The 27,267-nt window shown below is 35.7% G+C and overlaps 1 protein-coding gene across 2 annotated transcripts in view; it reads right to left on the minus strand.

Annotated features, from left to right (window-relative positions):
- The window catches only part of GMCL1 (germ cell-less 1, spermatogenesis associated), a 48,279-nt gene that overhangs the window by 10,619 nt on the left and 10,393 nt on the right, over positions 1 to 27,267 (minus strand). The window contains exons 5-11 of one of the 2 annotated variants that reach the window (XM_030877462.2): positions 25,957 to 26,069; positions 24,928 to 24,993; positions 22,807 to 22,891; positions 20,950 to 21,040; positions 17,986 to 18,123; positions 9,720 to 9,789; positions 4,810 to 4,885 (exon numbers count right to left, since the gene is read on the minus strand). In XM_030877462.2, the coding sequence (XP_030733322.1) occupies positions 4,810 to 4,885; positions 9,720 to 9,789; positions 17,986 to 18,123; positions 20,950 to 21,040; positions 22,807 to 22,891; positions 24,928 to 24,993; positions 25,957 to 26,069 (639 nt within the window). The remainder of the gene's footprint in view (positions 1 to 4,809; positions 4,886 to 9,719; positions 9,790 to 17,985; positions 18,124 to 20,949; positions 21,041 to 22,806; positions 22,892 to 24,927; positions 24,994 to 25,956; positions 26,070 to 27,267) is intronic. The other variant, XM_060309468.1, reaches the window with a different exon arrangement.

A 27,267-nucleotide genomic window follows, 5' to 3' on the forward strand; every position in this document is an offset into this window, starting at 1 on the left:
GGACTAGGAGTCTAGATAGAGGTAGTAAGAATCCGCTAAAATTTTTCCTGCTTTAAAAATACTCTGAAATACCTTAAGTGATACCTTGTGTGATCTCTCTTATATGTAAAATCTAAAAAAAAATATGTACTAAAAAAAAAACAAACCCTAAGCTTACTGATACAGAGAACAGCTTGGTGGGTGCCAGAGGCGAGGGGTGGGGAGCAGGAGAAATGAGTGAACTGTTTTTTTTAGTTTAAATAAATTTTAAAAATACCCTAAAATACCTTAAGTAACTAACCAACAGATACACAACTGAGTTATTTTAAATACCATCATGAGGTTCACAAGTTTGTTTATTCTATCACCTAATAGTTAATGAGAGACTATTAAGTAAAGTGGCATTGTATAATGAAGTAAAGTTAGGACTTCAAGTGTTTGGTTGACCCTCTGAATTACAACATTAAATCAAGAGTTCACTGATATTTATTGAGCACATATTTTGTGCCAGGTACTGCTCTAGCCATTAAAGAAATGGCAGTAAAGAAGTTTCTGCCCTAGTAAATGTATATTTTAATACGTGTGTGTTTGTGTGGAGGAGGAGATGAACAACAAACATGAAATGGGATGGAAGAGGACAGAATAGAATGCCAGGAGGGAGTGACAGGGTAGGGGAGGTGGGCTGGCAGCTGGGGAGCCTGTTGGTTCAGGCAGGTGGTCAGGGAACATCTCTCTAAGGAGGTGCTATGAGACTAGAGTCCTGAGTCAACTAAGGAGTGGACTGGGTAGCTATCTGGGGAAAAGTGACTTAGACAAAGAAAACAAGTACAAAGTTCTGGAGGTAAAAACATGCTTGGCATATCTGAGGAACAGCAAAAAGGCTACGTGGCTAGGGCAATAACTGAGGGGGACGGAGGCTGGAGATTAGTTCAGAGAGTCAGTCAGGGGCCAGAAAACATATGGCCTAGAGTCCACAGTAGGAAAGAGTTTGGATTTCTTCTAATTGTGGTAAGAGGCTAACAGAAAACTTTAGGGAAGGATGTAACATGATCTAACTTGCATTTTAAAAAGATGATTTTGGCTGCTGTGTGGAAAACAGAATGTATAAGAACAAGAGTAAAATCAGGGAGAGCAGTTATGAAGCTACAACAGTCCAGGCAAGAGATAATGGTGGCTTGGACTTGGGTCGTAGTGGTAGATGTGGTAAGAATATATTTGGGGGACTTCCCTGGTGGCACAGTGGTTAAGAATCCACCTGCCAATGCAGGGGACATGGGTTAGATCCCTGGTCCAGGAAGATCCCACATGCTGCAGAGCAACTAAGCCCGAGCGCCATAATTACTGAGCCTGTGCTCCCATGTGCCACAACTACTGAGCCCGTGCGCCACGACTACTGAAGCCCATGCACCTATAGCCTGTGCTCCGCAACTAGAGAAGCTACTGCAATGAGAATCCCGTGCACTGCAAGGAAGAGCAGCCCCCGCTCGCCACAACTAGAGAAAGCCCATGCATGGCAACGAAGACTCAATGCAGCCAAAAAAAAAAAAAAAAAAAATTATATATATATATATATATATATTTGGAAGATATATATTCAAAGGAACTTCTTATGGACAACAGATATGGAACAAAAGGAAGAAGAACCTGAAGTGTGGAGCTTATGCAGTGGATGAACAGAGGGGTTATCTATGGGCTGGAGAATACTTGGGAAGGAGGAGTTTGGGAATGAAAATCAAAGAGTTCAGCTGGAACCATTATATTTGAGAGGCTATTAGAATTCTAAGAAAGATGTCAAGTGAGTAGCTGGATACAGGAGTTAGGAATTGGTGTAAAGTCATGGGACTATAAGAGATCACTTAGGAGTCAGCATAGAGAGTACAGATATGGAAGAAGTCCAAGTACTGAGCCTCCAGTCACACCAACATTTGTTGAGGAAGAGAAGGATCTAGCAAAGACTTAGAGGGAGCAGCCAACGAAGCAGGAGGAAAACCAGCACAGTATGCTGTCCTGGAAGTCAAATGGAGAAAATCTCCGTGGAGTGAGTGAAGAACTCACTTGTTGCCAAGAACTTTCGGAAGACTAAAAACTACTCAACTTGGTAATGTAGGAATCACTGGTGACAATGGCACAGCGTTTCACTTGACTTTACTGGAGTAAATGAATTGGAGTGGATACAGGCAACTTTTTTCAATGAATTTTGCTTAAAAAGGGTGCAGAGAAATGGAGTGGAAGCTAGAGGGGAATGTGAGTCAGGGAATGGTTTAAGATGGGGGATGCTGTAGCATGTTAATATGCTAAATGAGAATGATACAGAAGAGAAAAACTGATGATGCAGGAGAGCGAGGTGATGACTGTAGGAGCAAACTTTTTGAACAAGTGAGAAGGGATGGGGTCCATTATAAGAGGAGGTGGACTAGGATAGAAGCAGACAGTTCATCCATTCTAGTAAAAGGAAAAGCACAGCACACGGCTGCAGATGCAAGGAGACTGGTAGTATTGTTGGTAGGAGGATGCACAGATTCTCTTCCTACTGCTTTTATTTTCTGAATAAAGAAAGAAGCAAGGCCAATGGAAAGTATAAGGGTGGTAGCATTGCCCTTCTGAGAAGGTATGAGTTACTCCAGGAGTAGGAGGATAAATTCACTAGGGAAATGTAGGAGGATCACCATTTAGCACTAAAAACCTGCTTGAAGTTTACAGTTACAACATTCAAGTGAAACCTGCTGGGGTTTGTATGGTGTTTTTCTTTAGTCACATTCATTTGTATGGAAGCAGGCATGGAATGCATGGAAAGGTGGGATTTAACAAGAACTGGGGTTTAGCCTGGTGAATTTGACTGAGTGAAAAAGGGAAAAAGGAAGTTAAGAGTATAAGCCAGGGACCAATTTTTTTTTCACCTTGTATATTGTTTTTAATTAATTGTTACCTACAAAAGTTCCCAGCCTTAATTTTGCTCAATAACTTTTTAAAAATAAATTTATGTATTTATTTATTTATTTTATGGCTGCAATGGGTCTTCGTTGCTGCGCACCAGCTTTCTCTAGTTGTGGCAAGCAGGGACTACTCTTCGCTGCAGTGCGTGGGCTTCTCACTGCGGTGGCTTCTCTTGTTGCGGAGCACGGGCTCTAGGTGCACGGGCTTCAGTAGTTGTGGCATGTGCAGGCTCAGTAGTTGTGGTTCGCAGGCTCTAGAGCACAGGCTCAGTAGTTGTGGTGCACGGGCTTAGTTGCACTGTGGTGTGTGGGATCTTCCCGGACCAGGGCTCGAACCCATGTCCCCTGCATTGGTAGGTGGATTCTTAACCACTGTGCCATCAGGGAAGCCCTGGTCAGTAACTTTTTAAAGTTAATTTTTATTGGAGTATAGTTGCTTTACAGTGTTGTGTTGGTTTCTACTGCACAGCAAAGTGAGTCAGCTATACATATATACATATATCCCCTCTTTTTTGGATTTCCCTCCCATTTAGGTCAGCACAGAGCATTCAGTAGAGTTCCCTGAGCTATACAGTAGGTTCTCATTAGTTATCTATTTTATACATAGTGTCAATAGTGTATATATGTCAATCCCAATCTCCCAATTCATCCCACCCCAGCCAGGGACCAATTTTAAGATGGAACATAAAATATAAGTCAAGTAAAGAAAGAAGTAGGGATGTGGTGAGAGGGTAATGGGGAAAAGATAGTAAGAACAATGTATTGTACACTCTAGTGGGGTTAAAAAGTTGTTGGGAGTCCAGGTACTAGAGGGAGAGTGCTAGAAAGATAACACGAGGTGGAGTCTGCAAGTGGTATGCTTAAAATGGAAATTTTGAAGAGGGTACATGAATTAGTGATACAAAAATTGAGGATATGCTTATAAGACATTGGTTCCTGAGGTAGGGTAGAGCACAAGATCACGGAGGGAAGGAAGGTCAGGGAACAGATGCTAAAATCACCAAGACTGATAAGAAGAGTAGGGAGGAAGAAAGCCAGCAAGCCGAGCGAATGATGGCCACAGTCAGAGTAGTGAGTGGTGCAGAAGTATGCACTTCAAAGGAGCTGTGATTCAATGACGATGAGGGTGGAACAAGGTCTGGAAGCGACAATAAGGAGGACTAAGGAATAAATAAGATGCTATTCCTCTTTCATACTCTGAAATTATGAATGCAAACATAAAATAATGAAACTTTCAAAATTAAAGTTAAAATTAGGGAAAATCTGGGAGAAAAATAACCAAATGGTTATCTAAATTAGGCTGAACTGTTTTCAAAGATGAAAATTACAATTAGGGTAGAGTTTTTAAAAAAATGTAGTTCATGTCTCTTTAGTGGCTGTAAAATCAATTTAATGAGTCACAATCAGCTTTTTAAAAAAAATTAAGTAGAAATACATCTATAGGACAAAGTAGCTGTAAGCACTGTTTTGTAATACTTTTGTTTCACTTATATGCATTTGTACTGGGTGTTAATGAAATACATAATTTTTAATGTGGGTAGCAATTAAAGCGTTTGAATGTTTTTGATCTAGGGTAACTGTAAAATAGAAAGAATTACTTTTAAGACTATGTAACAGCTCCCATTTAACGTCTTATTTATCTTTATTTCTGGTTTGCTGAGGGATCTTCTCATATCTCATATCTAGACCCAGAAAGTTCAACAGTCTCAGGGAAGGCTGAATAATCAATCACCACTGAGTATGTAACTCCTTGCCCAGGAGATCATGCTACAGAAACTAATCCACAAAAAAGCTCTTCTGAGGTATAATATGTATCACGATTGTTACTGAAAGTATATTTTGCACTAACAGTACAACAATTTGTATAAGACTATTAAGAGTCACAACCCATACTTACTTCACCATCTTTGGCAAGCTTTCTACCACACCTCATGCTATTTCCCTCTAGCTCTTCTTTATTGATTTCTTGAGGCCTAGAAATATATATAAAACATGAAATCTCACAGAAAATCAGCAACTAATATTTGAAAAATAACTGTGAGTTACAACAAGAGAAAAACTTTCTACTAGATTTAAAAATAAAATTTTGTAGTACAGATAAAAATCAAAATGCAATGATTAAATCTAGCCCATTACCTCTGCTAAATAAAAAAAAAAATTAAATCTTTAGTGTTTCATTTATTGCCTTGACTTCTAGAATACTTTTACTAGGGCCCAGTGAAACCAGAGAAGAGGGGGAAATAATCTATGAGAAATTCTGCTTACCGAGAAAATAAAACACTTAAAAGTCTAACTATTAAGTAAAATTAAATTAAAATCTATTATTTAAGACGTGACTTGGTATCACCTACCATTTGATATTATTGTTTCGCACACAAGCCATTTTTTAAAGTAGTACAACTATACGAACTCAGTATTTAATAGAAAACAGCTGTAGAATTTTATCAGTTAATCTTTACTTGGCCCTCTTACTTTAAAAACCTTAATCAACTAAGAGAAACACTGTTATTTCAAGATGTAATAATAAAATGACATTATTATTAGCTTAGAATTCCAAATGATAAAATACATTCATTCATATACAGCATTTATTAAGTACCTAGATACCGGGGCCATCTTCATCATCATTATCTAATAAATATATTGAAACAAATACAATACATAAAAAATAATGAAATGTAAATAAAACTAATCAAACATATCCTTGACATCCAAGAGCTCAGTCTAGCAGGGAACTAGACATAAGTAATAAGATAATAACGTGGAGAGAACTGATGTTAAGAGCATGAAGAAGGCACAGATTTATTGCCTGGGATTAAGAGTGGGGATCATAACAGAGGAAGTATTATTTGTGCCTGAGAGTGAGTCTGTTGGGGTAGACGTCAGGGGTGAACTCTATGCAGAGGAAGGGCATTCCAGGTAGAAGGACTAGCAAAAAAGGACCGGAGCATGAAAGGGTACTAAATGTATGAAGAACTTAGTGCAGCTGGAACCTAAAATGAGCATGAGAGGAGATAAAGCGAAAGGCATTTGGGACAGACTGTTGAAGGGCCCCACGGGCTACGTTCACAGGAGTTTCAAATTTTCCTGTAGATAAGAGAGAGTTCCCATGTATTTGTTCTGTTACCTTAAAATTTTTTCTTACGAAAACTTTCAAACATATAAAAGTAAATAGGGACTTCCCTGGTGGCACAGTGTTTAAGAATCCACCTGCCAATGCAGGGGACACGGGTTCAAACCCTGGTCCAGGAAGATCCCACATGCTGTGGAGCAACTAATCCCGTGCACCATAACTACTGAGCCTGCACTCTAGAGCCCGTGAGCCACAACCACTGAGCCTATGCGCCACAACTACTGAAGCCCACACACCTAAAGCTTGTGCTCCGCAACAAGAGAAGCTACCGCAGTGAGAACCCTGTGCACCGCAAGGAAGAGCAGCCCCCACTCGCCGCAACTAGAGAAAGCCCATGCACGGCAATGAAGGCCCAACGCAGCCAAAAATAAATAAATTTTAAAAGTAATAAATAAATAAAAGCTTTGCTTAAAAAAAAGGTAAATAGTACAATGAGCCAAATTTTCTCACCATATAGGTTCAATACTCCTGTTTTAGTTTTACTCCCATTTCTCCCCACATCCCTCCCAACTGATTATTATTGAGGCTGACCCTCCAGACATCATATCCTTTAATCTGTAAATATATATCACACATAAAGCAATAATCCCTAACTATCATCTAATGTCCCTGGTCTTATTTAAGCAGGGAAGTGAAATTATATTACTACTTAGGAGGCTAATCCTGTTGGCAATGTGGAAAAGCGTTTGGAAGAGGAGAACCCTGGAGGGAGACTTTACTAGATTATAACCTAGAGTCAATGGAGTACACTGTCTTTCTCACTTTAGCAGCCCTACAGTAGCGAGCAGATACTCAGTATGTGTGGAAGAGAGTGCTTCATTAGGGGCAATACAGTCACATACATAATAAGAATGCAAGAAAGCCACTTATTCTAACTCAGTCTCTTCGGTGAGACTCTATATTAAACTCAAAAAGGATACAGATGAGAAAAGTCTTGAATAATAGAGAACATCCAACACTTAAAAACTGAATATACAAAAGAAGTAGGTAGGATGGTTTATAAAACATTTCATACATTACAAAATGCTTCAAATCTGAATTCCAGTAAATAATTAACTCTCATTTTTTGGAGGGGTCTCCTATTTCAACAGTCTTACTGTATTTGTGCAAGATAAGTATGCTATGAATATATTTGGGAAAAGATGGGATATAAGTGACAAGTAAAGTAGAAACTAAGAACCCTGGATAATAATCTTGCAATCATTATCTTAAGTTTATAGAACCCTTTCACACACTCACTGTTTAGCTATAAACACAACTAGGCTATTATTTTAGGAAGTTCTTTAGTGTATAAAAATAAATTAAAAGAGATCAGGGCAGAAAAAAATTTAAATGTAAAACCTTTTTATGTACTCACAGGTGGACTGTCTCTTCACGCTGCCTATACCAAGGAGCTAGTATAAAGATCAAACAATAAATGTGGAAGTACTTCACTGAACTGCAAAGCACTACACATTGAAAGAACAGATAATATGCTTTCTCTTAAAATGAAGACAGTACATAAATATTTTCTAGAGGGGTCATATGCTTTTGATGAAGGCACCTGTGTAACCAGATGGGTTAATTCACCTTACGCTCAAGTCTTCAAAAAAACTATTACAGGGGACTTCCCTGGTGGTCCAGTGTCTAAGACTCCACGCTCCCAATGCAGGGGGACCGGGTTCATCCCTGGTCAGGGAACTAGAGCCCGCATGCCGCAACTAAAAGATCCCACGTGCTGCAACTAAAAGATCCCGTGTGCTGCACCTAAAGATCCCACGTGCCGCAACTAAGATCTGGTGCAGTCAAATAAATAAATAAATAAATAAATAAATATTTTTAAAAAAAGAACTTAAAAAAACAAAACAACCCCTATTATATTAGTGAGAATTTGACAATACTGCCACAAATAAGAAAATTGGCTTTACCTATACATATATATGAAGATCATGCTTTATGAAAGCATTATTCCAGGTAATATTTCAATAGCTTAAAAGAATATCATAACACTAAGTGAAACAAAGTATATCAATTATTCAATTTTACTAATATATAGCAAGTGACAATACATTGTTATACTAATTAACCAAAAAGATAAATATTTATAATATTGATAGTTATAGAAATATAAGAATAAAAGCTGATTACATGATCTTTTTCTCTAACAGCTCTTGACTTTAATACTGTTACTGGTTTTTCAACATAATGAATACATTTAAAAATTCATAGCAAAATCCATATACCTGTGGTCAATTAATCGACAACAATGGAGGCAATAATATATTAATACAATGGAGAAAAGACAGTCTCTTCAACAAGTGGTGGTGGGAAAGCTGGACAGCTACATGCAAATCAATATGAACACTCCCTCACACTATATACAAAAAAACTTCAAAATACTTTAAATACCTAAGTATAAGACATGACACCATAAAACTCCTAGAAAAGAACATCGGCAAAACATTCTCAGATATAAACTGCAGCAATATTTTCTTAGATTAGTCTCCCAAGGCAAAAGAAATATAAGCAAAAATGAACAAATGGGACCTGACCTAATCACACTTAAAAGCTTTTGCACAGCAAAGGAAACCATAAACAAAATGAAAAGACAACCTAGGGAATGGGAGAAAATATTTGCAAATGATGTGACCTACAAGGGGTTAATATCCAAAATATACAAAGAGCTCATACAACTCAAAAAAACAAACCACCCAATCAAAAAATGGGCAGAAGACCTAAATAGACATTTCTCCAAAGATGACATACAGATGGCCAACAGGCACATGGAAAGATGCTCAACATCAATAATTATTAGAGAAATGAAAATCAAAACTACAATGAGATGTCACCTCACACCAGTCAAAATGGGTATCATCAGAAAGTCTACAAATAATAAATCTGGAGAGGGTGTGGGGAAAAGGGAACCCTCCTACACTGTTGGTGGGAATGTAAATTGGTGCGGCTCCTATGGAAAACAGTGTGGAGATTCCTTAAAAAACTAAAATTAGAGCTACCATACCTAGCAATTCCACTCCTTGGCATATATCCTAAAAAGATGAAAACTCTAATTCAAAAAGATACACGCACCACAATGTTCATAGCAGCACTATTTACAAGAGCCAAGACATCGAAGCAGCCCAAGGGCCCATCAACAGATGACTGACTTAGGAAGATGTGGTATATTTATATACAATGGAATATGTATTACTCAGTCATAAAAAAGAATGAAATATTACCACTTGCAGCAACATGGATGGACCTAGAGAATATCATACTAAGTGAAGTAAGTCAAACAGAGAAAGACAATTATAAGATATCACTTATATGTGGAATCTAAAAAAATAATACAAATGAATCTATATAAAAAACAGAAGAACTCACAGACAAAACAAACTTATGGTTACCAAAGGGGAAAGGGAGGGGTGGCAGGATAAATTAGGAGTATGAGATTAACAGATACAAACTACTATACATAAAATAGGTAAGCAACAAGGATTTACTGTATAGCAAAGGGAACTATATTCAGTATCTTATAGTAACCTATAATTGAAAATAATCTGAAAAATATATATTATACAACTGAACCTCTTAGCTGTATACCTGAAACTAACACAATATTGTAAATTAACTATATTTCAGTAAAAAAAAAAAAATTTTTCTTTTTAATGAACAATGCTATGATGTACCATACTTACCCCACCTCACTGTCTTGTTCTGCCCGGAGCATAGCAAACCACTGCTGTTTATACACAGAAGATAGCCATTCTAAAATGTAAAAATACATATAAGAATAATAAGAAATATGGAAAAACATAAAGGATTTAAAAATTTTAAGAAGCTGATAAAATTTTTACCATTTTAAAATTCAAGTTTAAAACAGCAATAAGTAAAGCTGGTAATCTGTGTTTTATAAATATGCTATAACGATACAGCTTAATGATTTTTAAAGTGGTAAATGTTATCTTCCTTTGCTTTAGGATAGACTCTACTTAGATCACATACATTTAAAACTTTAGTTAAAAGTATATTCTTGTATTTAATAATTTCCTTTTCATAGCTGATACTATTTTTCATTTGTGAGAAACATACCAAAAGTAATATTTTCAGTTTTAACAAAAGCTTTAATAGAAAACTGAATAATGGATTGTTCCTAAATTAAATTATCTAAAAACAATTAATGAGAAATATACCATCTCTAAATTATTAGATGAATTATGCAACTCAAGAAATAATTTTGACACGATTTAGATAACTATTATAATTTAAATTATTGCAAATGGAATATAATAATTATAGATATTCTTCCCTTTAATAATAAGCATATAATTTTTCCACAAAATGAGACTGTGGAAGCTGAAATTTTAATTATTTTACATAAAACATGGATTTATTAAAAATATAAGCAGAACTGGCTTAGCACCATATTTATTTTTTGCTCTTATTTATTCCCAACTAAAAGGGTAGTTTTTCTAATTTTTAAGTTAAATGATTTCTCTACCTCTACCGAAAGGCAGGGGAAAAACCCTAGTGCAATTAAAATCTGGGTTTTCACTTCATAATTCTCTACCTAATAAAAGGTATCCAGATGACTTGCACTGATTTATTGGTGTCCTTCCTTAAAATTCTCTATAAATACACTTATGAGTGCTTCTTTCCCTAAAATAATATTGTTGCTATTATAAGGAATAACTGCTGAATATCTAGGCCACAAACAATTCATTTTCAGTAGGTAAAGACTAACAGCAAAATTTATGTGACTCTGTATACCTACACACATATTGTTCATCTTATTTGCAAGGTATTTGGATTTTAAAATTCTGTTTTACTGTATTTTATTAAAAAAAAAAAAAAGCTGATCCCTTCCCATTAAAATGATTTCTCAACTCACTACAGGTTATGCCTGTAGTTTGAAACTCACTGATCCAGAGATAGAATATGGCTTTTCATGATTCATTTATAAAAATGGAATGAAAGGGTTACACATTCATATTCTCAAATATCATATAAGCTATACCCCATGAAAATGTTTTAAAATTTAGTTTCAACAACTTTGAATAAACTCCTTTAAAACTAAAAGCATTTTTTTTTTTGGCTGCGCCACCTGGCTTGCGAGATCTTAGTTTCCTGACCAGAGATTGAACCCAGGCCTCGGTAGTGAAAGCGCCGAATCCTAACCGTTGGACTGCCATGGAATTCCCTGAAAGCATTTTTAACAAGTTAAAAATGTGGGTACACATTTTTGTCCCTCCTTTCTTGCCTTAATCTAAAAGGGTAAAAAGTCAAACTAGATATCTTTTTGGTCACAGGTAGTTCATCCAGTAGCAGCAGCCCCAAAATATGTCACTAGAACCACTAGTTCAAATGCAATGTTGACAGTTGACACACAGGGGGAAATCTCTGATAAAATGAGATTGAAAAACATGGGGTAAAAATAAGTGAAACAATTTGCCTTATACAGAGTTTTTAATACGATTATATGCAGACATATCTCCCAAAACGCAGATACGCTAGGCAGAGTTTCCCAGAATCCTTTTTGGCAGAGTTAGTGTTCAGTGGAAAGATTCTGAAAAAGTGCCTTCAAGAAACTTCCACTCAGTGAAAACAAATTTAAGCACTTTTAAACTTTATCAGACCAAAATACAAAACAAAAACTCAAAACGGGCACATCAAAGTGGCATTTGACAGTGCTATAAATCAGCAGCTGCAGATCTAATCGACAGCAGTTTTGAATGTAAACACAGTACTTTTCTAATAGAATAAATGAGATAAGTCAGAATGAATTTATTTAGATAATTTCTCTTGTCTTATACAAAGGATATGGGGAAGGGGGTCTCCAAAAGTATACTATTTGAAAATCTAAATGTCTTAGATTTACAAAACTTTAAAACACAAACAGAAAGATAAGATACGCCCTGAATTTGCCTAGTTTTATTGTTTAAATCAAAGAAACAGTGTATATTCAGGTATATACACATACAAAAATCTACTCACAACCAGTAAAGCATATAGCAAAAAACAGCCTACAGGTTGAATGTTATATGAAACACGTTAAGTCAGAATTAGATCATGAAGGTGAAGGAAGTCTACATAATAAAAAATTCCTATCTGGATAAAAGAATATTTTGTAGAGAGCATCTATAGGTATATTAGTATAAAATTATGGAGAAGTTCATCTCAAAGATCTTCATGTATAATAACCTAAAAATCTAGTTCCAAAAGATGACAAATTTACTCTACTGAGTACAGTATTTCTCAATAAAACTAATTACATGAATTTATATACCTTTTCATTTTAAGCAACTTATTTTCATAAAATTCATACTGCTTTAACAATTATCATCTCTATTGAATTTACGAAAATATTAAGCATTAAGTTTCCCCATTATTCCCACAACAGTAATTCCTGATATAAAAAGTTACAAGAATACCTATTTTCTTGCCCACAATGCAAAGTAAGGGAATAAATCTATTGCATTACTTTGTTATCAAAAGCCAAAAAATTAAACATACTCAAAAGAATGGTGATTCAAAGTTAAGTTTGAATTCAAAGTTAAGTTTGCTTAAGTTTCTGCAACTGGATATGCAAACTTAAAGAGATTAAACATAGCAGACTTCTTCTAAGTAAGATGGAGCCAAAAGCAATATGGGCTTTAGAACAGGAAAGACTTGGGGTTGCATCTGAGCTCTGCTTCTCACTAGCTGTATGACAGGATAGTAATACTTCATCTATAAAATGGGAACTACCTTGATAATTTCAAAGATTACGTTACATGATAGGTGTTAAATGTATAATCTGACATATTACCTGGGACACTGAAGAATCTACACATATTTGTTTACTTTTCCTCCTCCCCTTTAAGGTTCTTAGGTTAGGAGCTAGAACCTAAACTTATCTGATAGAGTAAATACAGTATTAGGCCATATGTAAGTTAGTATGTTTCAGAAAATGATTTTAGTTCACACAAACTGAGTGCCTACTACCTGTCAAGCACTGTACTATGTACCTGAGAGAAAAAGATGAAAAACATACAGTCCAACCAGGACACAGATATATTCTGTACTACAGTAATCTAGCAAGAGATGACGATGTCTTAACAAGGAAGTGGTAGCAGGCAAAAAAAAGGAGGTGAGTTTGAGAATTATCTAGGGAAAAAATCTATAGGACATAGTGAATGGATGTGGAGGAAGACAGTTTGAGGAGGACAGGATGACTTGCAGGATTCTGCCATTTTCTGTGAGGCTGGGTGTTGTTTTTTTTTTTCCCCGGTACGCGGGCCTCTCCCGTTGCGGAGCACAGGTTCCGGACGCGCAGGCTCAGCGGCCATGGCTTACGGGCCCAGCCGCTCTACGGCATGCGGCATCCTCCCGGACTGGGGCACGAACCCGTGTCCCCTGTATCGGCAGGCGGACTCTCAACCACTGCGCCACCAGGGAAGCCCGCTGGGTGGGTTTTTAATGTTGATGACTGATAAGCGAATATGGGAAGAAAAAACCAGGGACTAGAGCTGGAGGGGAAAGATATAAGTACGTTTTGTTTTTTTAAAAAAATAATTTATGTATTTACTTATTTATTTATTATTTATTTTTGGCTGTGTTGGGTCTTTGTTGCTGCGAGCGGGCTTTCTCTAGTTGCAGCGAGCGGGGGCTACTCTTCGTTGCCGTGTGTGGGCTTCTCATTGCGGTGGCTTCTCTTGCTGCGAAGCACGGGCTCTATGCACGCAGGCTTCAGTAGTTGTGGCACATGGGCTCCAGAGCTCAGGCTCAGTAGTTGTGGTGCACAGGCTTAGTTGCTCTGCGGCATGCAGGGTTTTCCCGGACCAGGGCTCGATCCCGTGTCTCCTGCATTGGCAGGCGGCTTCTTAACCACTACGTTACCAGGCAGGTCCATAAGTACTGTTTTGAATAGATGAACTGAAGCAATTTACACATGGCTAGTAACAGTTGGATATTCAAGTATGAAACTCAGAGGAGAGGTCAGAACTAGAATCTTTCAGTGAGTCATATGAATGAAGGAAATCACTCTGGGACACTATATAGAATGAAAATATCAATGATGCGCTAAGGGCGCCCTCAGGAAGTTAAGAGGTGGGCAGAGTAAGAGAAGCTTACAAAAGAAAAAGAGAAGGAATGGTCAAAGAGACCGGAAAAGAATCAGGAGAGTACAGTATTTCTAAACTAAGGTAGTACTGTAAGAATGTCAAGAAAAAAACTAACAAACCATGATATAAAATGCTAGAGAAGTTAAAGTAAGACTAACATGAGGCCACTAGATTTTACAAACAGGACAAACCTAACTTTCGCTAGAAAGTTTCAGTGAAATAGCGGGGCCAAAGACAGACTGAAATGGGCTGAGGAATGACTGAAAGGTAAGGAGATAGAGACAGCAACTCTGAAGAAAGTGATTATAAGGACAAGAGCAGTTACCATGAAGCGGACTCAGGGTCAAGACTGGGGGCGGGGGGGGGAGGGAGGGATTTGTTTTGTTTTTCAATAAGAGATTTGACCACACTTGTAAGCTGAGGGAGAACAGGAGGGGGTTGAAGATACAGATTATTAAATGACAGTGCAAAATTCCATAATAAACAGGAAGTGATAGGATTATTAACACAGTAGAAGGTTGGCTTGAACAGGGAGGGAGCACCTCAACCTCTGGGACAAGACAGGAAGGACAGGTGAAGAAGCCCAGGAATCTAAACAAATTTTTGCCTGATAACCTTGCAAAAATTTATATAAAATTTATATAAAAATTTAAAGGAGAATTTATATAAAAAAATAGAAGGAGAGTTCCCATACTCCATACTGACAGCAAGGTTATTGGAGAGGAAGCTTGAACAGAGTGGCAGAGGTTTGATATATAATTGCTGAAGCAAATGAAAATGAGGAATGACCAAGTAAAAGTAGTATATAAGGAGTCCCAAGGTCCAGGCTTAGCACTGAAATATGAGTTTGCAGTGGCACCAATACAAAAGTTACAGAATGCTCTGGAGCAGTACTCAGCACAGAGTAGAGGGTATAGAAACAAAGAAGGTTTAATTTAGTTTTAGAATTTTGTAAAGTAGAAGGACAAAGAGCTGAAAGCAACTGTGAAAGAGAGTGGTCCAGATGATCTAACATGAAATCCAGGCCTGAAAGGAAGAAAAGGCAGGAGGTTTGAAAGACTGGCAGAAAATGGGGGGCTTAAAACGGATTGGAGGGCTTCCCTGGTAGCGCAGTGGTTAAGAATCCGCCTGCCAGCGCAGGGGACACGGCTTTGAGCCCTGGTCTGGGAAGATCCCACATGCAGCGGAGCAACTAAGCCTGTGCGCCACAACTACTGAGCCTGCACTCTAGAGCCTGCACAACACAACTACTGAAGACCACGCGCCTAGAGCCTGTGCTCTACAAGAGAAGCCACAGCAATGAGAAGCCCAAGCACTGCAACGAAGAGTATCCCCCGCTTACAGCAACTAGAGAAAGCCCGCACACAGCAACAAAGACCCAACTCAGCCAAAAATAAATAAATAAATAAATTTATTTATTTTAAAAAACGGATTGGAAAGCAAACAACAGTGTAAAAGGAATGAGGCTATGAACATGCTAGAAGGTTACAGCTTGCAAACTACTGGATTTCTCATGCTGAGAAATTCTGGGTTACAACAAGGTTCATAGGTGGCAAGTGCTTAACGATCAGCAAAGATAAATGTTACAGGAGTTGAGGTCAAATTACTAGGAGGCTAGGGTACTAAATGGAATGCTAATATGGACACATTATGTTACTGAACAGGTGTAGAGAGGCAGACAGAAATTAAGTGCCCAAGTCTTAGATGAATGTGGAAGAATGCCTAGGGATCAGAAGAGAAAGAATAGAGGGTGAGCTGGATCATATGCAACAATGATTTGGAAAGGGCACTGAGGGGGCTGGCCCATTACTATCTGGCCTCCTAACCCTTTATTAGCAGGGTGTCTTAAGAGACAGAATGTCCTCTACAGAGGGAAAATAGTCTCTTCTGGGAGAGCTAAATAAATGGAGAGAAGAGATGGAAGACATGAGAAGACATAAGAGAAAGGTCAGGGAGGAATGGCAACAAGAGAGGTCAGAGGTATCAAAGGGAAGGGAAGTATGACAATGAAAGCATGGAATGAAACACACATAATGATCTGACCTAAGGTAAATCTAATTCCATGATATAATGGAATTCAACTGTGCTTGACACAGTTAAATCCTAAAATACAATGCTTCTATACAAAATCCTGATTTAATTTGGAATTAAACATATTTCTATTAAAATTTTAATTTAAATTTAATATTTTCTATTTTAATTTCTATTTGAATTTAATTCTGACCTAAAGATGATCAAAATGTATGCATTAAAATTCCCCAGATTACTGAATGCATAACTTTGAATAATGTTAACACGTGTTTGGCACTATTTCTGAAAAATGAGCAGTCAATTTTAGCTAAGTAATTGAAATTATTTTCATTTACTTCAAATCTAGGATACATTGCTATTGACAGCATTTACCAATGTACCTTAAAAATGTGAGCTATGTGGCCACTTTCTGCCCTCTCACAAACAGCATGGGATATAATTTTAATTTATACTCTGCTTTTGAAATGATAACTTTTATTTGGATATATAGGAAAAACTATTTGTCCACTTATATTCTAAAAGGAAAAAATAATGCCCTTTATTGTAATTTTAGGTCAGGAAAAAAAATGGCTGAAATCTGGTCAGAAATTTAGGATACAAATTCTTTTTAATTTTATAATAAATAAAATATTTCAGACTAGAAATACTTGTACCCATTTGCATTCCAAAAATACAAAGCTTATCCACTTGCGTCACAGAAACGCCTAAATTAAACTACTTTACAACAGACTTTATCTTTTAACCTCTTTCAAAATTCATTTCTAGAGAGCCTTAAATGCAAGTATGATTAGAGTGGGAGTATGTAATAGGCCTTGGCATCTAATATTACCCCATTGCTAGGGTCTGGTGTATACACAAACTAAAACTATTACAGAACTGCTATACTATAAGGGAACATAACCTTCAAGAGAAAGTGTGGCTTAAAAAACAAACAAACAACAAAAAACTCCCAGACCCACGACCTACACAAACGTAATACAAATGATTTATACAAAATTAACCAAAAAAACCACTGTCTATAAACCTGCCTAGAGTGATTTTATAAAAAATGCATTATTTTAAAACTACCAGAAATGTTAACTCTGGGTTTGTTTTCCATTCAATACTTTTGTAAATAAATTACAGATTTCAGTTAACAATTTAAATCTATAAACACACAGCTATATTAAAAACCGAGGTGTCAAAAAACCTACAACTTTCAGACAAATCTATACAAATTTACAAGTCAATCTTCAAACAAATTCTATTTTCTGTTTCTTAAATGCAAATATAGTACTAAACTTAATCCTACACAAGCACTAGATACTTAAATTAAAAAACTAAACCAGTAATTGTTTCAAAATTTTAATTGGCAAAGATATTACATTTACTTTGACATAAAGTCTTAATTAGGATAAGAAAAAAACAGAAAATAACAAATTTAAGGAGTATTAATAGAAAAAGCAGTTGACCTCTAAATAGTACTTCAAAAGTCTTTTTTTAAAAAAAAAAGTCTTTTTTATTTTATTTAATTAATTAATTTTTTTTTCAAAAGTCTTTTGAAAGTCTAGTCCAAAATAGTGTGCTGGTTAAGCAAATTAAAGAACACACACATTATAGAATACTATATAGCCATTTAAATGTTCTGAAGAGTATTTAATGATATGGGAAAATACAATATATAATGTGAACACAGAAAATTATCTATATGGTATGATTCTGCTTTGGTATAAAAATGTATACCTTATTGGAATTAAGGATAATTTCTATTTTCCTCATTATTTTTTTCTATGATATTACTATTATAATCAGAAAGATATTACTTAAAATCATAATTTCATCATGTTCTTACCTGAAGGTACTAGAGAGTCTTGTTCAATAATTCTCGCGGAGGCCAAATCACTGATAATATACTGTAACCTTAAATGTCTGAATACTGACATAAATGGTTTTCCTTGCTCAGTTTCAAGGAAGGTCATACCTTCAAAATCTGTAAAAGAAAACAAAAAAACAGATTAAATTAAATAGCCATTCTTTTCAAATCAATTTATTTATTCCTACATGTTTTTATGGGCAGGGACACACACACACACACACACACACACACACACACACACGCGCACACACACACACACACACACGTCTACTAGAATACAAATAAGCTAGTTTCAAAGTTTTCAAGGATTTTATAAACTTTGGGTGTGTGGATAAAAAACTTGGGGAGATTTAGAAAAAAGCCCCAGGAAATTAACTTTGGTCCTAATTAGACCCTTGGGCTGGGAATTCAATTGACACCTTTCTGGAATTTGGAGCTTACAGTGCAGCAAGGTGGGAAAAGGCGGCTTGAGAATGGTGGTTAGGGTTCAGGTATCTTTCCAGAATCCCACCACTTCAGTGGAACTCTAGAGCCCAGATGCCTCACTCAAGGGTCTTCACAAGATACACAGGACATGGAACATTTCTTGGGATCTTTCTAATTTATGCTTTAGTTACATGTGAGGAACACTAGTTAATATATTAATTCTCTATTAAAATACAAAATAAGATACAAAGACATTGTAGCCATGGATTTGCAACACAAGGGTAGTATTTATTGTTAAAATAATTCAAGTTTATCAATTTTTTCTTATAGGGATAATTTAAGGTTATTTCTAAAAATACTCTCAGTTGCATTCTAATATGCTTTCATGAGTGGGAAGGAAAGATCTGGAGTTACTGCTATCAAGCAGAGACTTGTACATAATCCCTAGCCTGTTCTCTATTACAAGGTATACCCATGGCAGTGTACTCAGCCTTGCTGCTATTAAGGATAGTAAATAAAAGAAGCAATCCCTACATATAATTGTGCAGAAAAATTTCTATTGTTCTGATAGTCCTGACCCATATATATCTGCAAAGTCAAATAATTAAGAAAACCTAAGAGAAATATACTAAAATATAGTGGGTGAGGGGACCATAAGTGATTTTTTTGGTCTTATTTCCTGAGTATTCATCACTTTTATAATTTAAAAACTGTATGAAATAAACCTATAAAGTCCTCACTGATAAACAACTTATAAAGTCCTCACTGAAAAACAAGGGCATCAGACATACATTTTGCCTTATGCAATAAATGTTTCCCTGAAAAGTTATCTTAAAATGTATACTTTTACACTACTGAGGCTGGGATGGAGAGCCTGGAGTGGGAAAACCAGAAGGGGACCACAGCTTCTTATTCTAGTTTCTGCACTTAGGCTACAGAATAATTTCTCTCTTGATGGACTGCTGCAGTTAATCCAACTGGAGCTCAAATGAGCGTAAATTTATGTCAACATTTACCTAACATCTATTGTTTCCATTGAGTCCCTTTGCTCCCCCACCCCCACAAATATTTATTTATTTATTTTGGCTTTGCTGGGTCTTAGTTGCGGCATGTGGGATCTTCACTGTGGCATGCATGCGGGATCTAGTTCCCCGACCAGGGATCTAACCCGGCCCCCCCTGCACTGGGAGCATGGAGTCTTACCCACTAGACCACCAGGGAAGACCCCCTTTGCCTTTTTAGCTTCTCCACGGTCCTTATCTTTTTCAGCTTTTATCTCTGTTTTTTAAGTTAAATTTTCTCCTCTACTTTTTTCCTTTATAATTTCTCAAATCCCTCTTTAAATGCCATAATGTAGCTCTAAAGTGTAATTTAAGATAGAAGTTTAGCATTTTGTTCTTCAAGCAAATCAAGTTAGATTTTATTGATATGGTCATTTACACATTTTTGGTTCATGAGCTTGAAGGAAAAATAATTAGCTAGTAAATCTCACTACATAAAATAATTCCCAAAATTTATTTAAACAAGACAAAAAGAGCACTAAATTTTAATATAAGAACCTCTATTCATCAAAAGACACCTTCAGAAAAGTAAAAAAAACACTACAAACTGAAAGATAAATGCAACACACACTTATGACAAAGAATCAAGAATATATAAAGAATGCCGACAAATCAGTAAGAAAAGACAAATACAATGTTAAAATAGGAAAAAAACCTGAACAGACATTTCACAGAAGAAGAAACATATGGCCAATAAACACACAAACAGGTGTTCAGTCTCCTTAGTTTTCAAGGAAATGAAAATCAATACCACAATATGAAATAGTTCAATAACAAAAAAACAGGATGATATATTGTCCAGTGGTGTGCTGGATCTGGCTTGTGCTGGCTCACAGGAGCCGATGGTATGCATTTCTTCCCAACTCCACATTCAGTGGTGTCACGTTAGTAGCCTGAAATTAGCCATGCTGGGAGAATTTGTATCATGAAAATTTTAAAAAATGCTACAAATAAGTGATTATTTTTTCAGAGAGGCAGCTTACCAGCACATCACTATGTAACGCATTCATGTTAAGACGTGCAAAATGCCATAACATTAAACATTTTTTAAAAGCAAAGTCAGAGGGACACAATAGGAAAGAAGCACATGAGCAGACTGAAGTTACTAATGTTCTAGTGCTTGAAGATTAGTTCACTGAGGTTCAATACATTATTTAAAAAAATGAAAAAGGTGGCCATGCATGGACCAAAAATGACAGTAAACTATGAAAATCGTGAGCTAAGGATTACGATTTTTATCCACTTCTTTGCATCTGAGGGCCATTAAAATTTTGTTTTTTCTATGTCTGTTTTATCCAGTCTCAATTTTCTCAGTGTAAATGCGGAGTTGAATTAGACCATTGCTAAGGTCCTCTCCAGCTCTAAAATCCCCTAGGTTTATCAGGGCCTGATTTTAATTAAATTTCAATTTAAAACAAAAAAGACAAGTTCTCAATAAAAATTTCAGGCATACCTTTTCTCCTGTTAGAAAACCAGACATCTGTTTCAGTCAAAAGCTGTTTTAAAGATCCATTCCAAGAAGGCACAAGTTGAAGGAACATCCACTAGGTTAAAAAAATAAATTAAAAAAATTACAAGACTTCATTTAGTTTATGATTTTACATTTTCAAACTGCTTCCTTAAAACATAATATCTAAAAAATTTAATTTCCATTTTACAAGCAATTGAAAGAAGTAGAACTATCACAGGATATGCTCAGAATTCTTAAATTCATCATGGCATTAATCATGGTCCAAAGATAAAAACTAGATGAGTATATGATAAGGAATAAGCTAATCCCTGAAAAGTACTTATGGTCTCAAACACACTGTAATTATAGTATTAAAAAGGTAAATGTTCTACGTGTATGTGTGTGTATATATATATAATATACACACACTATTATGTATATTATATATAATATACTATATATATATAAAATATACTAATTTATTCTACTCACCAATTAATTCAGTTTCACTACATACTATGTGAGATTATAAAAGAAAGAAATTAAATATGGGGAAAAAGGAGTTTCTTATTGTCTTAATTGCTGTTGAGACAGTATGCAGAGTAATGAAGAGCATTACTGTTTTTTAAATCCTAGCCCTGTCATTTAATAGCTAGGGAAATTACATCATTCTGTAATCTGGGCCTTAATTTCTTCATTTGTAAGATGAGCATGATAATATGTCAATGTCACAGGACATTAAAAGAATTAATATGTGTAACATACTTAGAGCAGTGCCTGGCACATAGTAAGCATTCATCAATAATTACGGGAAAGAATGAATACTACCAGTGGCTCAGAGATAGAAATGGACTCTCTACCCTCCTTTAATGACTGGTTAACACAGTTACTAAACTTCCCTGAGGAAAAATAGTAATAGAGTCTCATCTCTATCATAAGACAAACAATCCCAATGATATAACCTAGAAGGTGACTATTCCCAGATTTCACGACCGCGTTAGTATAGACTCAACTACACTGTGAGTGTAGACTCAACTACATTTTTTTTTTTTGCGGTACGCGGGCCTCTCACTGCTGTGGCCTCTCCCGCTGAGGAACACAGGCTCTGGACGCACAGGCTCAGCGGCCATGGCTCACAGGCCCAGCCACTCTGCGGCATGTGGGATCTTCCACATGCGCCACCAGGGAAGCCACTCAACTACATTTTTGTCCCATGTTAGCTAGGGACAAAGGCTAAAGGCAAAATTATGCAGTGGGAAAAGCAATGGACTGGAATTCACAGGCCTGGGTTCTGCCTCAAGCCTGCCACTTAATAATTGTAAGAGTTCTAAGTTTTACCATCTACAGATCAAGAGTAATAGCCAATTTGTCTCTTCAGAGACGTTGTGAAAACAAAATTATATTAAAAATGTTGAAACCTTTCAAAAGGATGAACTGAAATATATGCCTGAAGTACAAAAGACCTTTAAAAGAATTTCAACATTCTCTAGAAAAACATGTGAAAACTTCATCATAAAGTTATTAATTCAACTAAAGCTCAATTTTGCAAACATTTCTGAAAAACATATAAAACATTTAACATTTCTGATTATGTAAATAACAACATGTTAACTGTTGAAAAAAAATCTGGGAAAAAAAAGAAATGTATTCTTAGGAGAGGAAACTATAAAGAATACCACTGAAATCAATCATGATATCAACTCCCTAAACACAAAGACTTCTTAACATTTTGGCATATTTCCTTTTACTTTTCTCACATTTATAACCATTCCCTTACCACTGGACACTAGCTGTTTCCAGCTTTTCAATATTATAAGCAATGCAGTGGGGATATCTTTACACATCATATTATGGCAATACCTTTTTAAGGGCTGTGTATACATCCATCTCCACTTGCATCACAAATAAGTTAGATGAACCAATGAGTTGTTTCATGACATTTATACTAGAAAAGATAAAATAGAAGTAGTGAGCCTCTCTTCATGCACAAGCTAAAAGACCCTGGTGGAACTGAAAACTTTAAGTCTTTTTTATCAAAAGAGACTGTGGAATTAAAAATTACATCAGTCTTTTTGCCCAAGACAAAGAATCTATCCGAACATAAGGATACTTTTAATTCAGACAGTAATGCTGTGAAAGGTCTTTTCTTGCACTGACAAGGAAACAAAGAGCTTTGCTGTGCTAATTAATCAAGTTAAAGCAAGGTCCCAGTAAGATAAGTTTTAGTATGCTCTGATAAAGTGGCAGCCTTCCTCTTTTTTCTTTCCCCCTCATTCAATTAAAAAAAAAAAAAAAAAAAAGACACTTGTCAAAATTCACTGAAAGAGATATATCTTCAAAGTCTATCTTTCACCTCTAGGCTTAAGAGAATTGCTTAGTCATAAAACATGTTTTTATTACTGTTAAGGAGATTAAAATCAAGAAATATGTGTTAGTTTAAATTTAGAATGGAAATAATATCACTAGCTGTTTTCTTTTCTTTTTTCCTTTTTCTTTCCTTCCTTGAAGCCACAAAAAGCCAGAAGAGCATCTGGGGCTTTAAGATGACCACTATGATTTATCTTCCTTTTGAAAAAACTCAACGAGAAATTATAAAAGAGAAAAAGTGTTTCTAATGACTTTTTTAAAAATAAATTTATTTATTTATTTTTGGCTGCTTTGGGTCTTTGTTGCTGTGCGTGGGCTTTCTCTAGTTGCAGCGCACGGGCTTCTCATTGTGGTGGCTTCTCTTGTTGCAGAGCACGGGCTCCAGGCACGCAGGCTTCAGTAGTTGTGGCTCGTGGGCTCCAGAGCGCAGGCTCAGTAGTTGTGGTACACAGGCCTAGCCACTCTGCGGCATGTGGGATCTTCCCGGACCAGGGCTCGAACCCACGTCCCCTGCATTGGCAGGCGGTCTCCCAACCACTGCAGCACCAGGGAAGTCCCCTAATGACTTTTAAACCAAACATACTGCAGAGCTTTGTTTATGCCTTGATATCATTAGGTGATGATTTTTTGGTAGAATAATGCTTCTCAAACTTTTCTACCAAAGTACCTCTTAAGGGCAGAGGAAAGGAAAGGACCCAGGAATCCAGGAGTAGGCTAGCCATAAGAATAACATTTCTATTAATTTTTGTATTTCATCTTGTAAATCCAAAGAAACTTAATTCTCTCTATTCCACAATGTACTTAAACATAAAAGTGTTTACTTCTCTCCTACTCCTCCCCACACCTCCCCCCAAAAATCATTAAAATTGTCATCCCAGTAAGCTATGCAATGTTAAGGCTTTGGTTTTGCATATTTCCATCAGAATGCCACACATTCCTAGGGACATTTGTACCCTTGTCTCAGAAGCACCACTGTCAAGGAACTGCAAGCCTGAAAGTGACTGCATAGTCTACTGGCCTTTAAAAGTTCATTCCCACTCTGAATTTCTCAGACCCAGGGCAGATAAGTCATCTCCATTATTACAAATAAGCTCCTAGAGGGCAGAGACCATGACATAATCACCTCTGCCTCCTTCGCAGCCCTTAACATAGTACCTTTACACACAGTAGACATTCAGAAATTATTTGTTGAAAGAAGGAATAATAAGCAAACTTAATTCAAAAGACCAACTTAATTGTGAATTTAATTTCACTAAGCTTAGCAAAAAGTTTAAAGCAATTTCCTCAAATGTAATTTCTCAATGGGAAAAGATGGTTTTTAAAATAAACTTTTAGATTCTCTAAGAGCCCAGCAAAAGTGAGGTAACCCTTTTTCTATAGTTTTATAGCAGCAATGAATTTTTACATTAAAATTGGTTAAAGGAGTATTCATAATACACATTGTATCATTTACAACAAAGAAAAGAAATTTGTGTAGCATTTTTTCAATTCATGATGTAGTCAAGATACCTTTCATTAAATTGTTCACTTTTTCATAAGCAATATATTTTTACTTTATACAAAAATGTCTTGCATATTAACAAATGATAATAAAGTTATTTAAAATTCAAGTACCTGAGTTCTTTAAAAAGTTCAACATTCTGGTGAGTCATCAGATTGTTTAGAAGCCATTCAAGGCACCTGAAATTAAACATGGAATTATTACATTATATATCATGTATCTATGATTTATTAAGTAGTACTTACAGTTAAAATTAAAAAAGAATATTAATCTTTCTAGGACATGCGCAAATTTTTAAATTTAACAATTGGAAAGTTAGTATTGTTTTTGTCAGCAGTTAGTAAGGGAATATTCCCTTTATATTAAAAAGAGCATTTCTAATTAAGAAAACCTCATTTTCAAGTTTGTGTTAAATGGTTTATGAAGGGGTTTACATACTTCTATTACCTTCTTTATAATTTGAAAATGGGTACTGCAATTCTCAAGAATTAAAAACATTGCCAGTAGTTGCACTGATATACAGTCAGCCCTCGGTATCCGCGGGTTCTGTATCCATGGATTCAACCAACCGAGAATTGGAAATATTGGAGAAAAAAAAAATAATTCCAGAATGTTCCAAAAAGCAAAACTTAAATATGCCGCTAGCCAGCAACTATCTACAAAGCATTTACGTTGTATTTGTAACTATTTACATAGCATTCACATTGTGTTAGGTATTTATAAGTAATCCAGAGATGATTTAAAGTATACAGGAGGATGGTTATTTGCAAATACTACACCATTAAATAAGGGACTTGAGCATCCGCAGATTTTGGTATCCACCCAGGTCCTGGAACCAATCCCCTGCGGATAGTGAGGGACGACTGTAATGACTATTATGCCTACTGCTTAAAAAAATTTAATAGAGATGTGCTGTAAAGAGTGGCCATAGTTTTTATAAGCATGTATAACCCACCCACAATCACAAAGACCACACTTTTGAGGAATTTACTAAATAGTCCAAATGTAAAAACAGACCTTTTATAACAAATTCTATCCTCCCTTTTTTTTCTTTCTTTTTATAGCTATACATTCTCTTAAGAAACCAAAGCAGCCAAATTCCCTAAAGCAGGATAAAAGGAAAAACAAGAAAGGTAACTCACTTTTTCTTTACAGAATCCAGTCCATAGGTCCCTGCTGATGTGTAATAGCCACATACGGTTTTCACATTAACTGTTTCCTTCATTGTCTCACCACACTGCTGTATTAAACCATCCTGTAAATATAAATAAGCACTGGAAAGGCCCATTTCACATGGGAAAAATAAGCTCTGAATATGTGCTTTTACATATTAAAAAGTAAAAAAAAAAAAAAAAAAGGAAGGAAGAAAGAAAGAAAACTCGTAAGTGCAGCAAACCTAAGTCTTTTTATAAGTCCAGTAAAAATACCTAAAAAAATCCAGCAAGTATTAAACTAAATACTTGGAAGTGAAAATGGAAGGGAGGAAGTAAAAGCAGGAAGACAGAGGTGAATATTGCTATTCTCTCTTTTCTGTCCTTCCCCTCTCTGGGACCTTTGCAAATTTAAGCAGCATTCTGTCTGTTTTGCCTGTTCTTTTAAAACTAAGACCTCTTTATATAGTCAGATGACCAGGTGATGGGCTAGGTAAGTAAACAATATGAATCATCAGAAAGTTTTTATTAGTTTAAAACACCTATCAATACCTAAGAAATACACCTAAAACAAATATATTATTGTTTAAAACTTACAATGAATTTTTAATCTAAAATGTTTATATGGAAGATTTCAAATAGCTAACTTTATTTAATATATGGAAAGGACCCCGTCATTTTTTACTCAAATTTCTGAGATATATTCATCATGCAAGTGTATTATTGTTAAGTAGTTAAATCATACAGATAATGCAGAAAGTAAGTTAAGAAAGAAACCAAAAAAGCATTAAAAGTTAAAAAATAAAGTATAATTATTGGAAATAAGTATTGAAAGGATCAAAACATTTATAAAAAAATCAAATTACCTCAGCCAAGGATATTTAGCAAGCTATTAACTAATACTTAAAATAAATCAGTATACAAAAGTCACATAAAAAGAAACAACTTTTTAAAATGATCAAAATAAAATGTTGACTCCACTGTGATTTTACACTTACCTGGAAGCCATTCTAGACTCCCTCCCTTTCCTTTTAATATCTCATCTGTCACCAAGTCCAGTGGATTATCCCTGCTTAACCTCTCCGGTAACCAGTTTTCCTCTCCATGCTTTTTGCTACTACCCTCATTTAGACCCTCCCGTGGATTACTGCAATAGGTTTTTTTTCATTTTCTTCATATTTAATGGAATGTACAGTAATTTTAATATATCTAGTATAATTCTCCTAGATGTGGCAACAAATTTTTAATGTTAATATACCTTGAGTTTTTTTCTCATCATTATTTTTCTAATTTATTTATTTA

Source organism: Globicephala melas, chromosome 12, assembly GCF_963455315.2.
Source record: "Globicephala melas chromosome 12, mGloMel1.2, whole genome shotgun sequence".
Lineage (NCBI taxonomy): Eukaryota > Metazoa > Chordata > Mammalia > Artiodactyla > Delphinidae > Globicephala > Globicephala melas.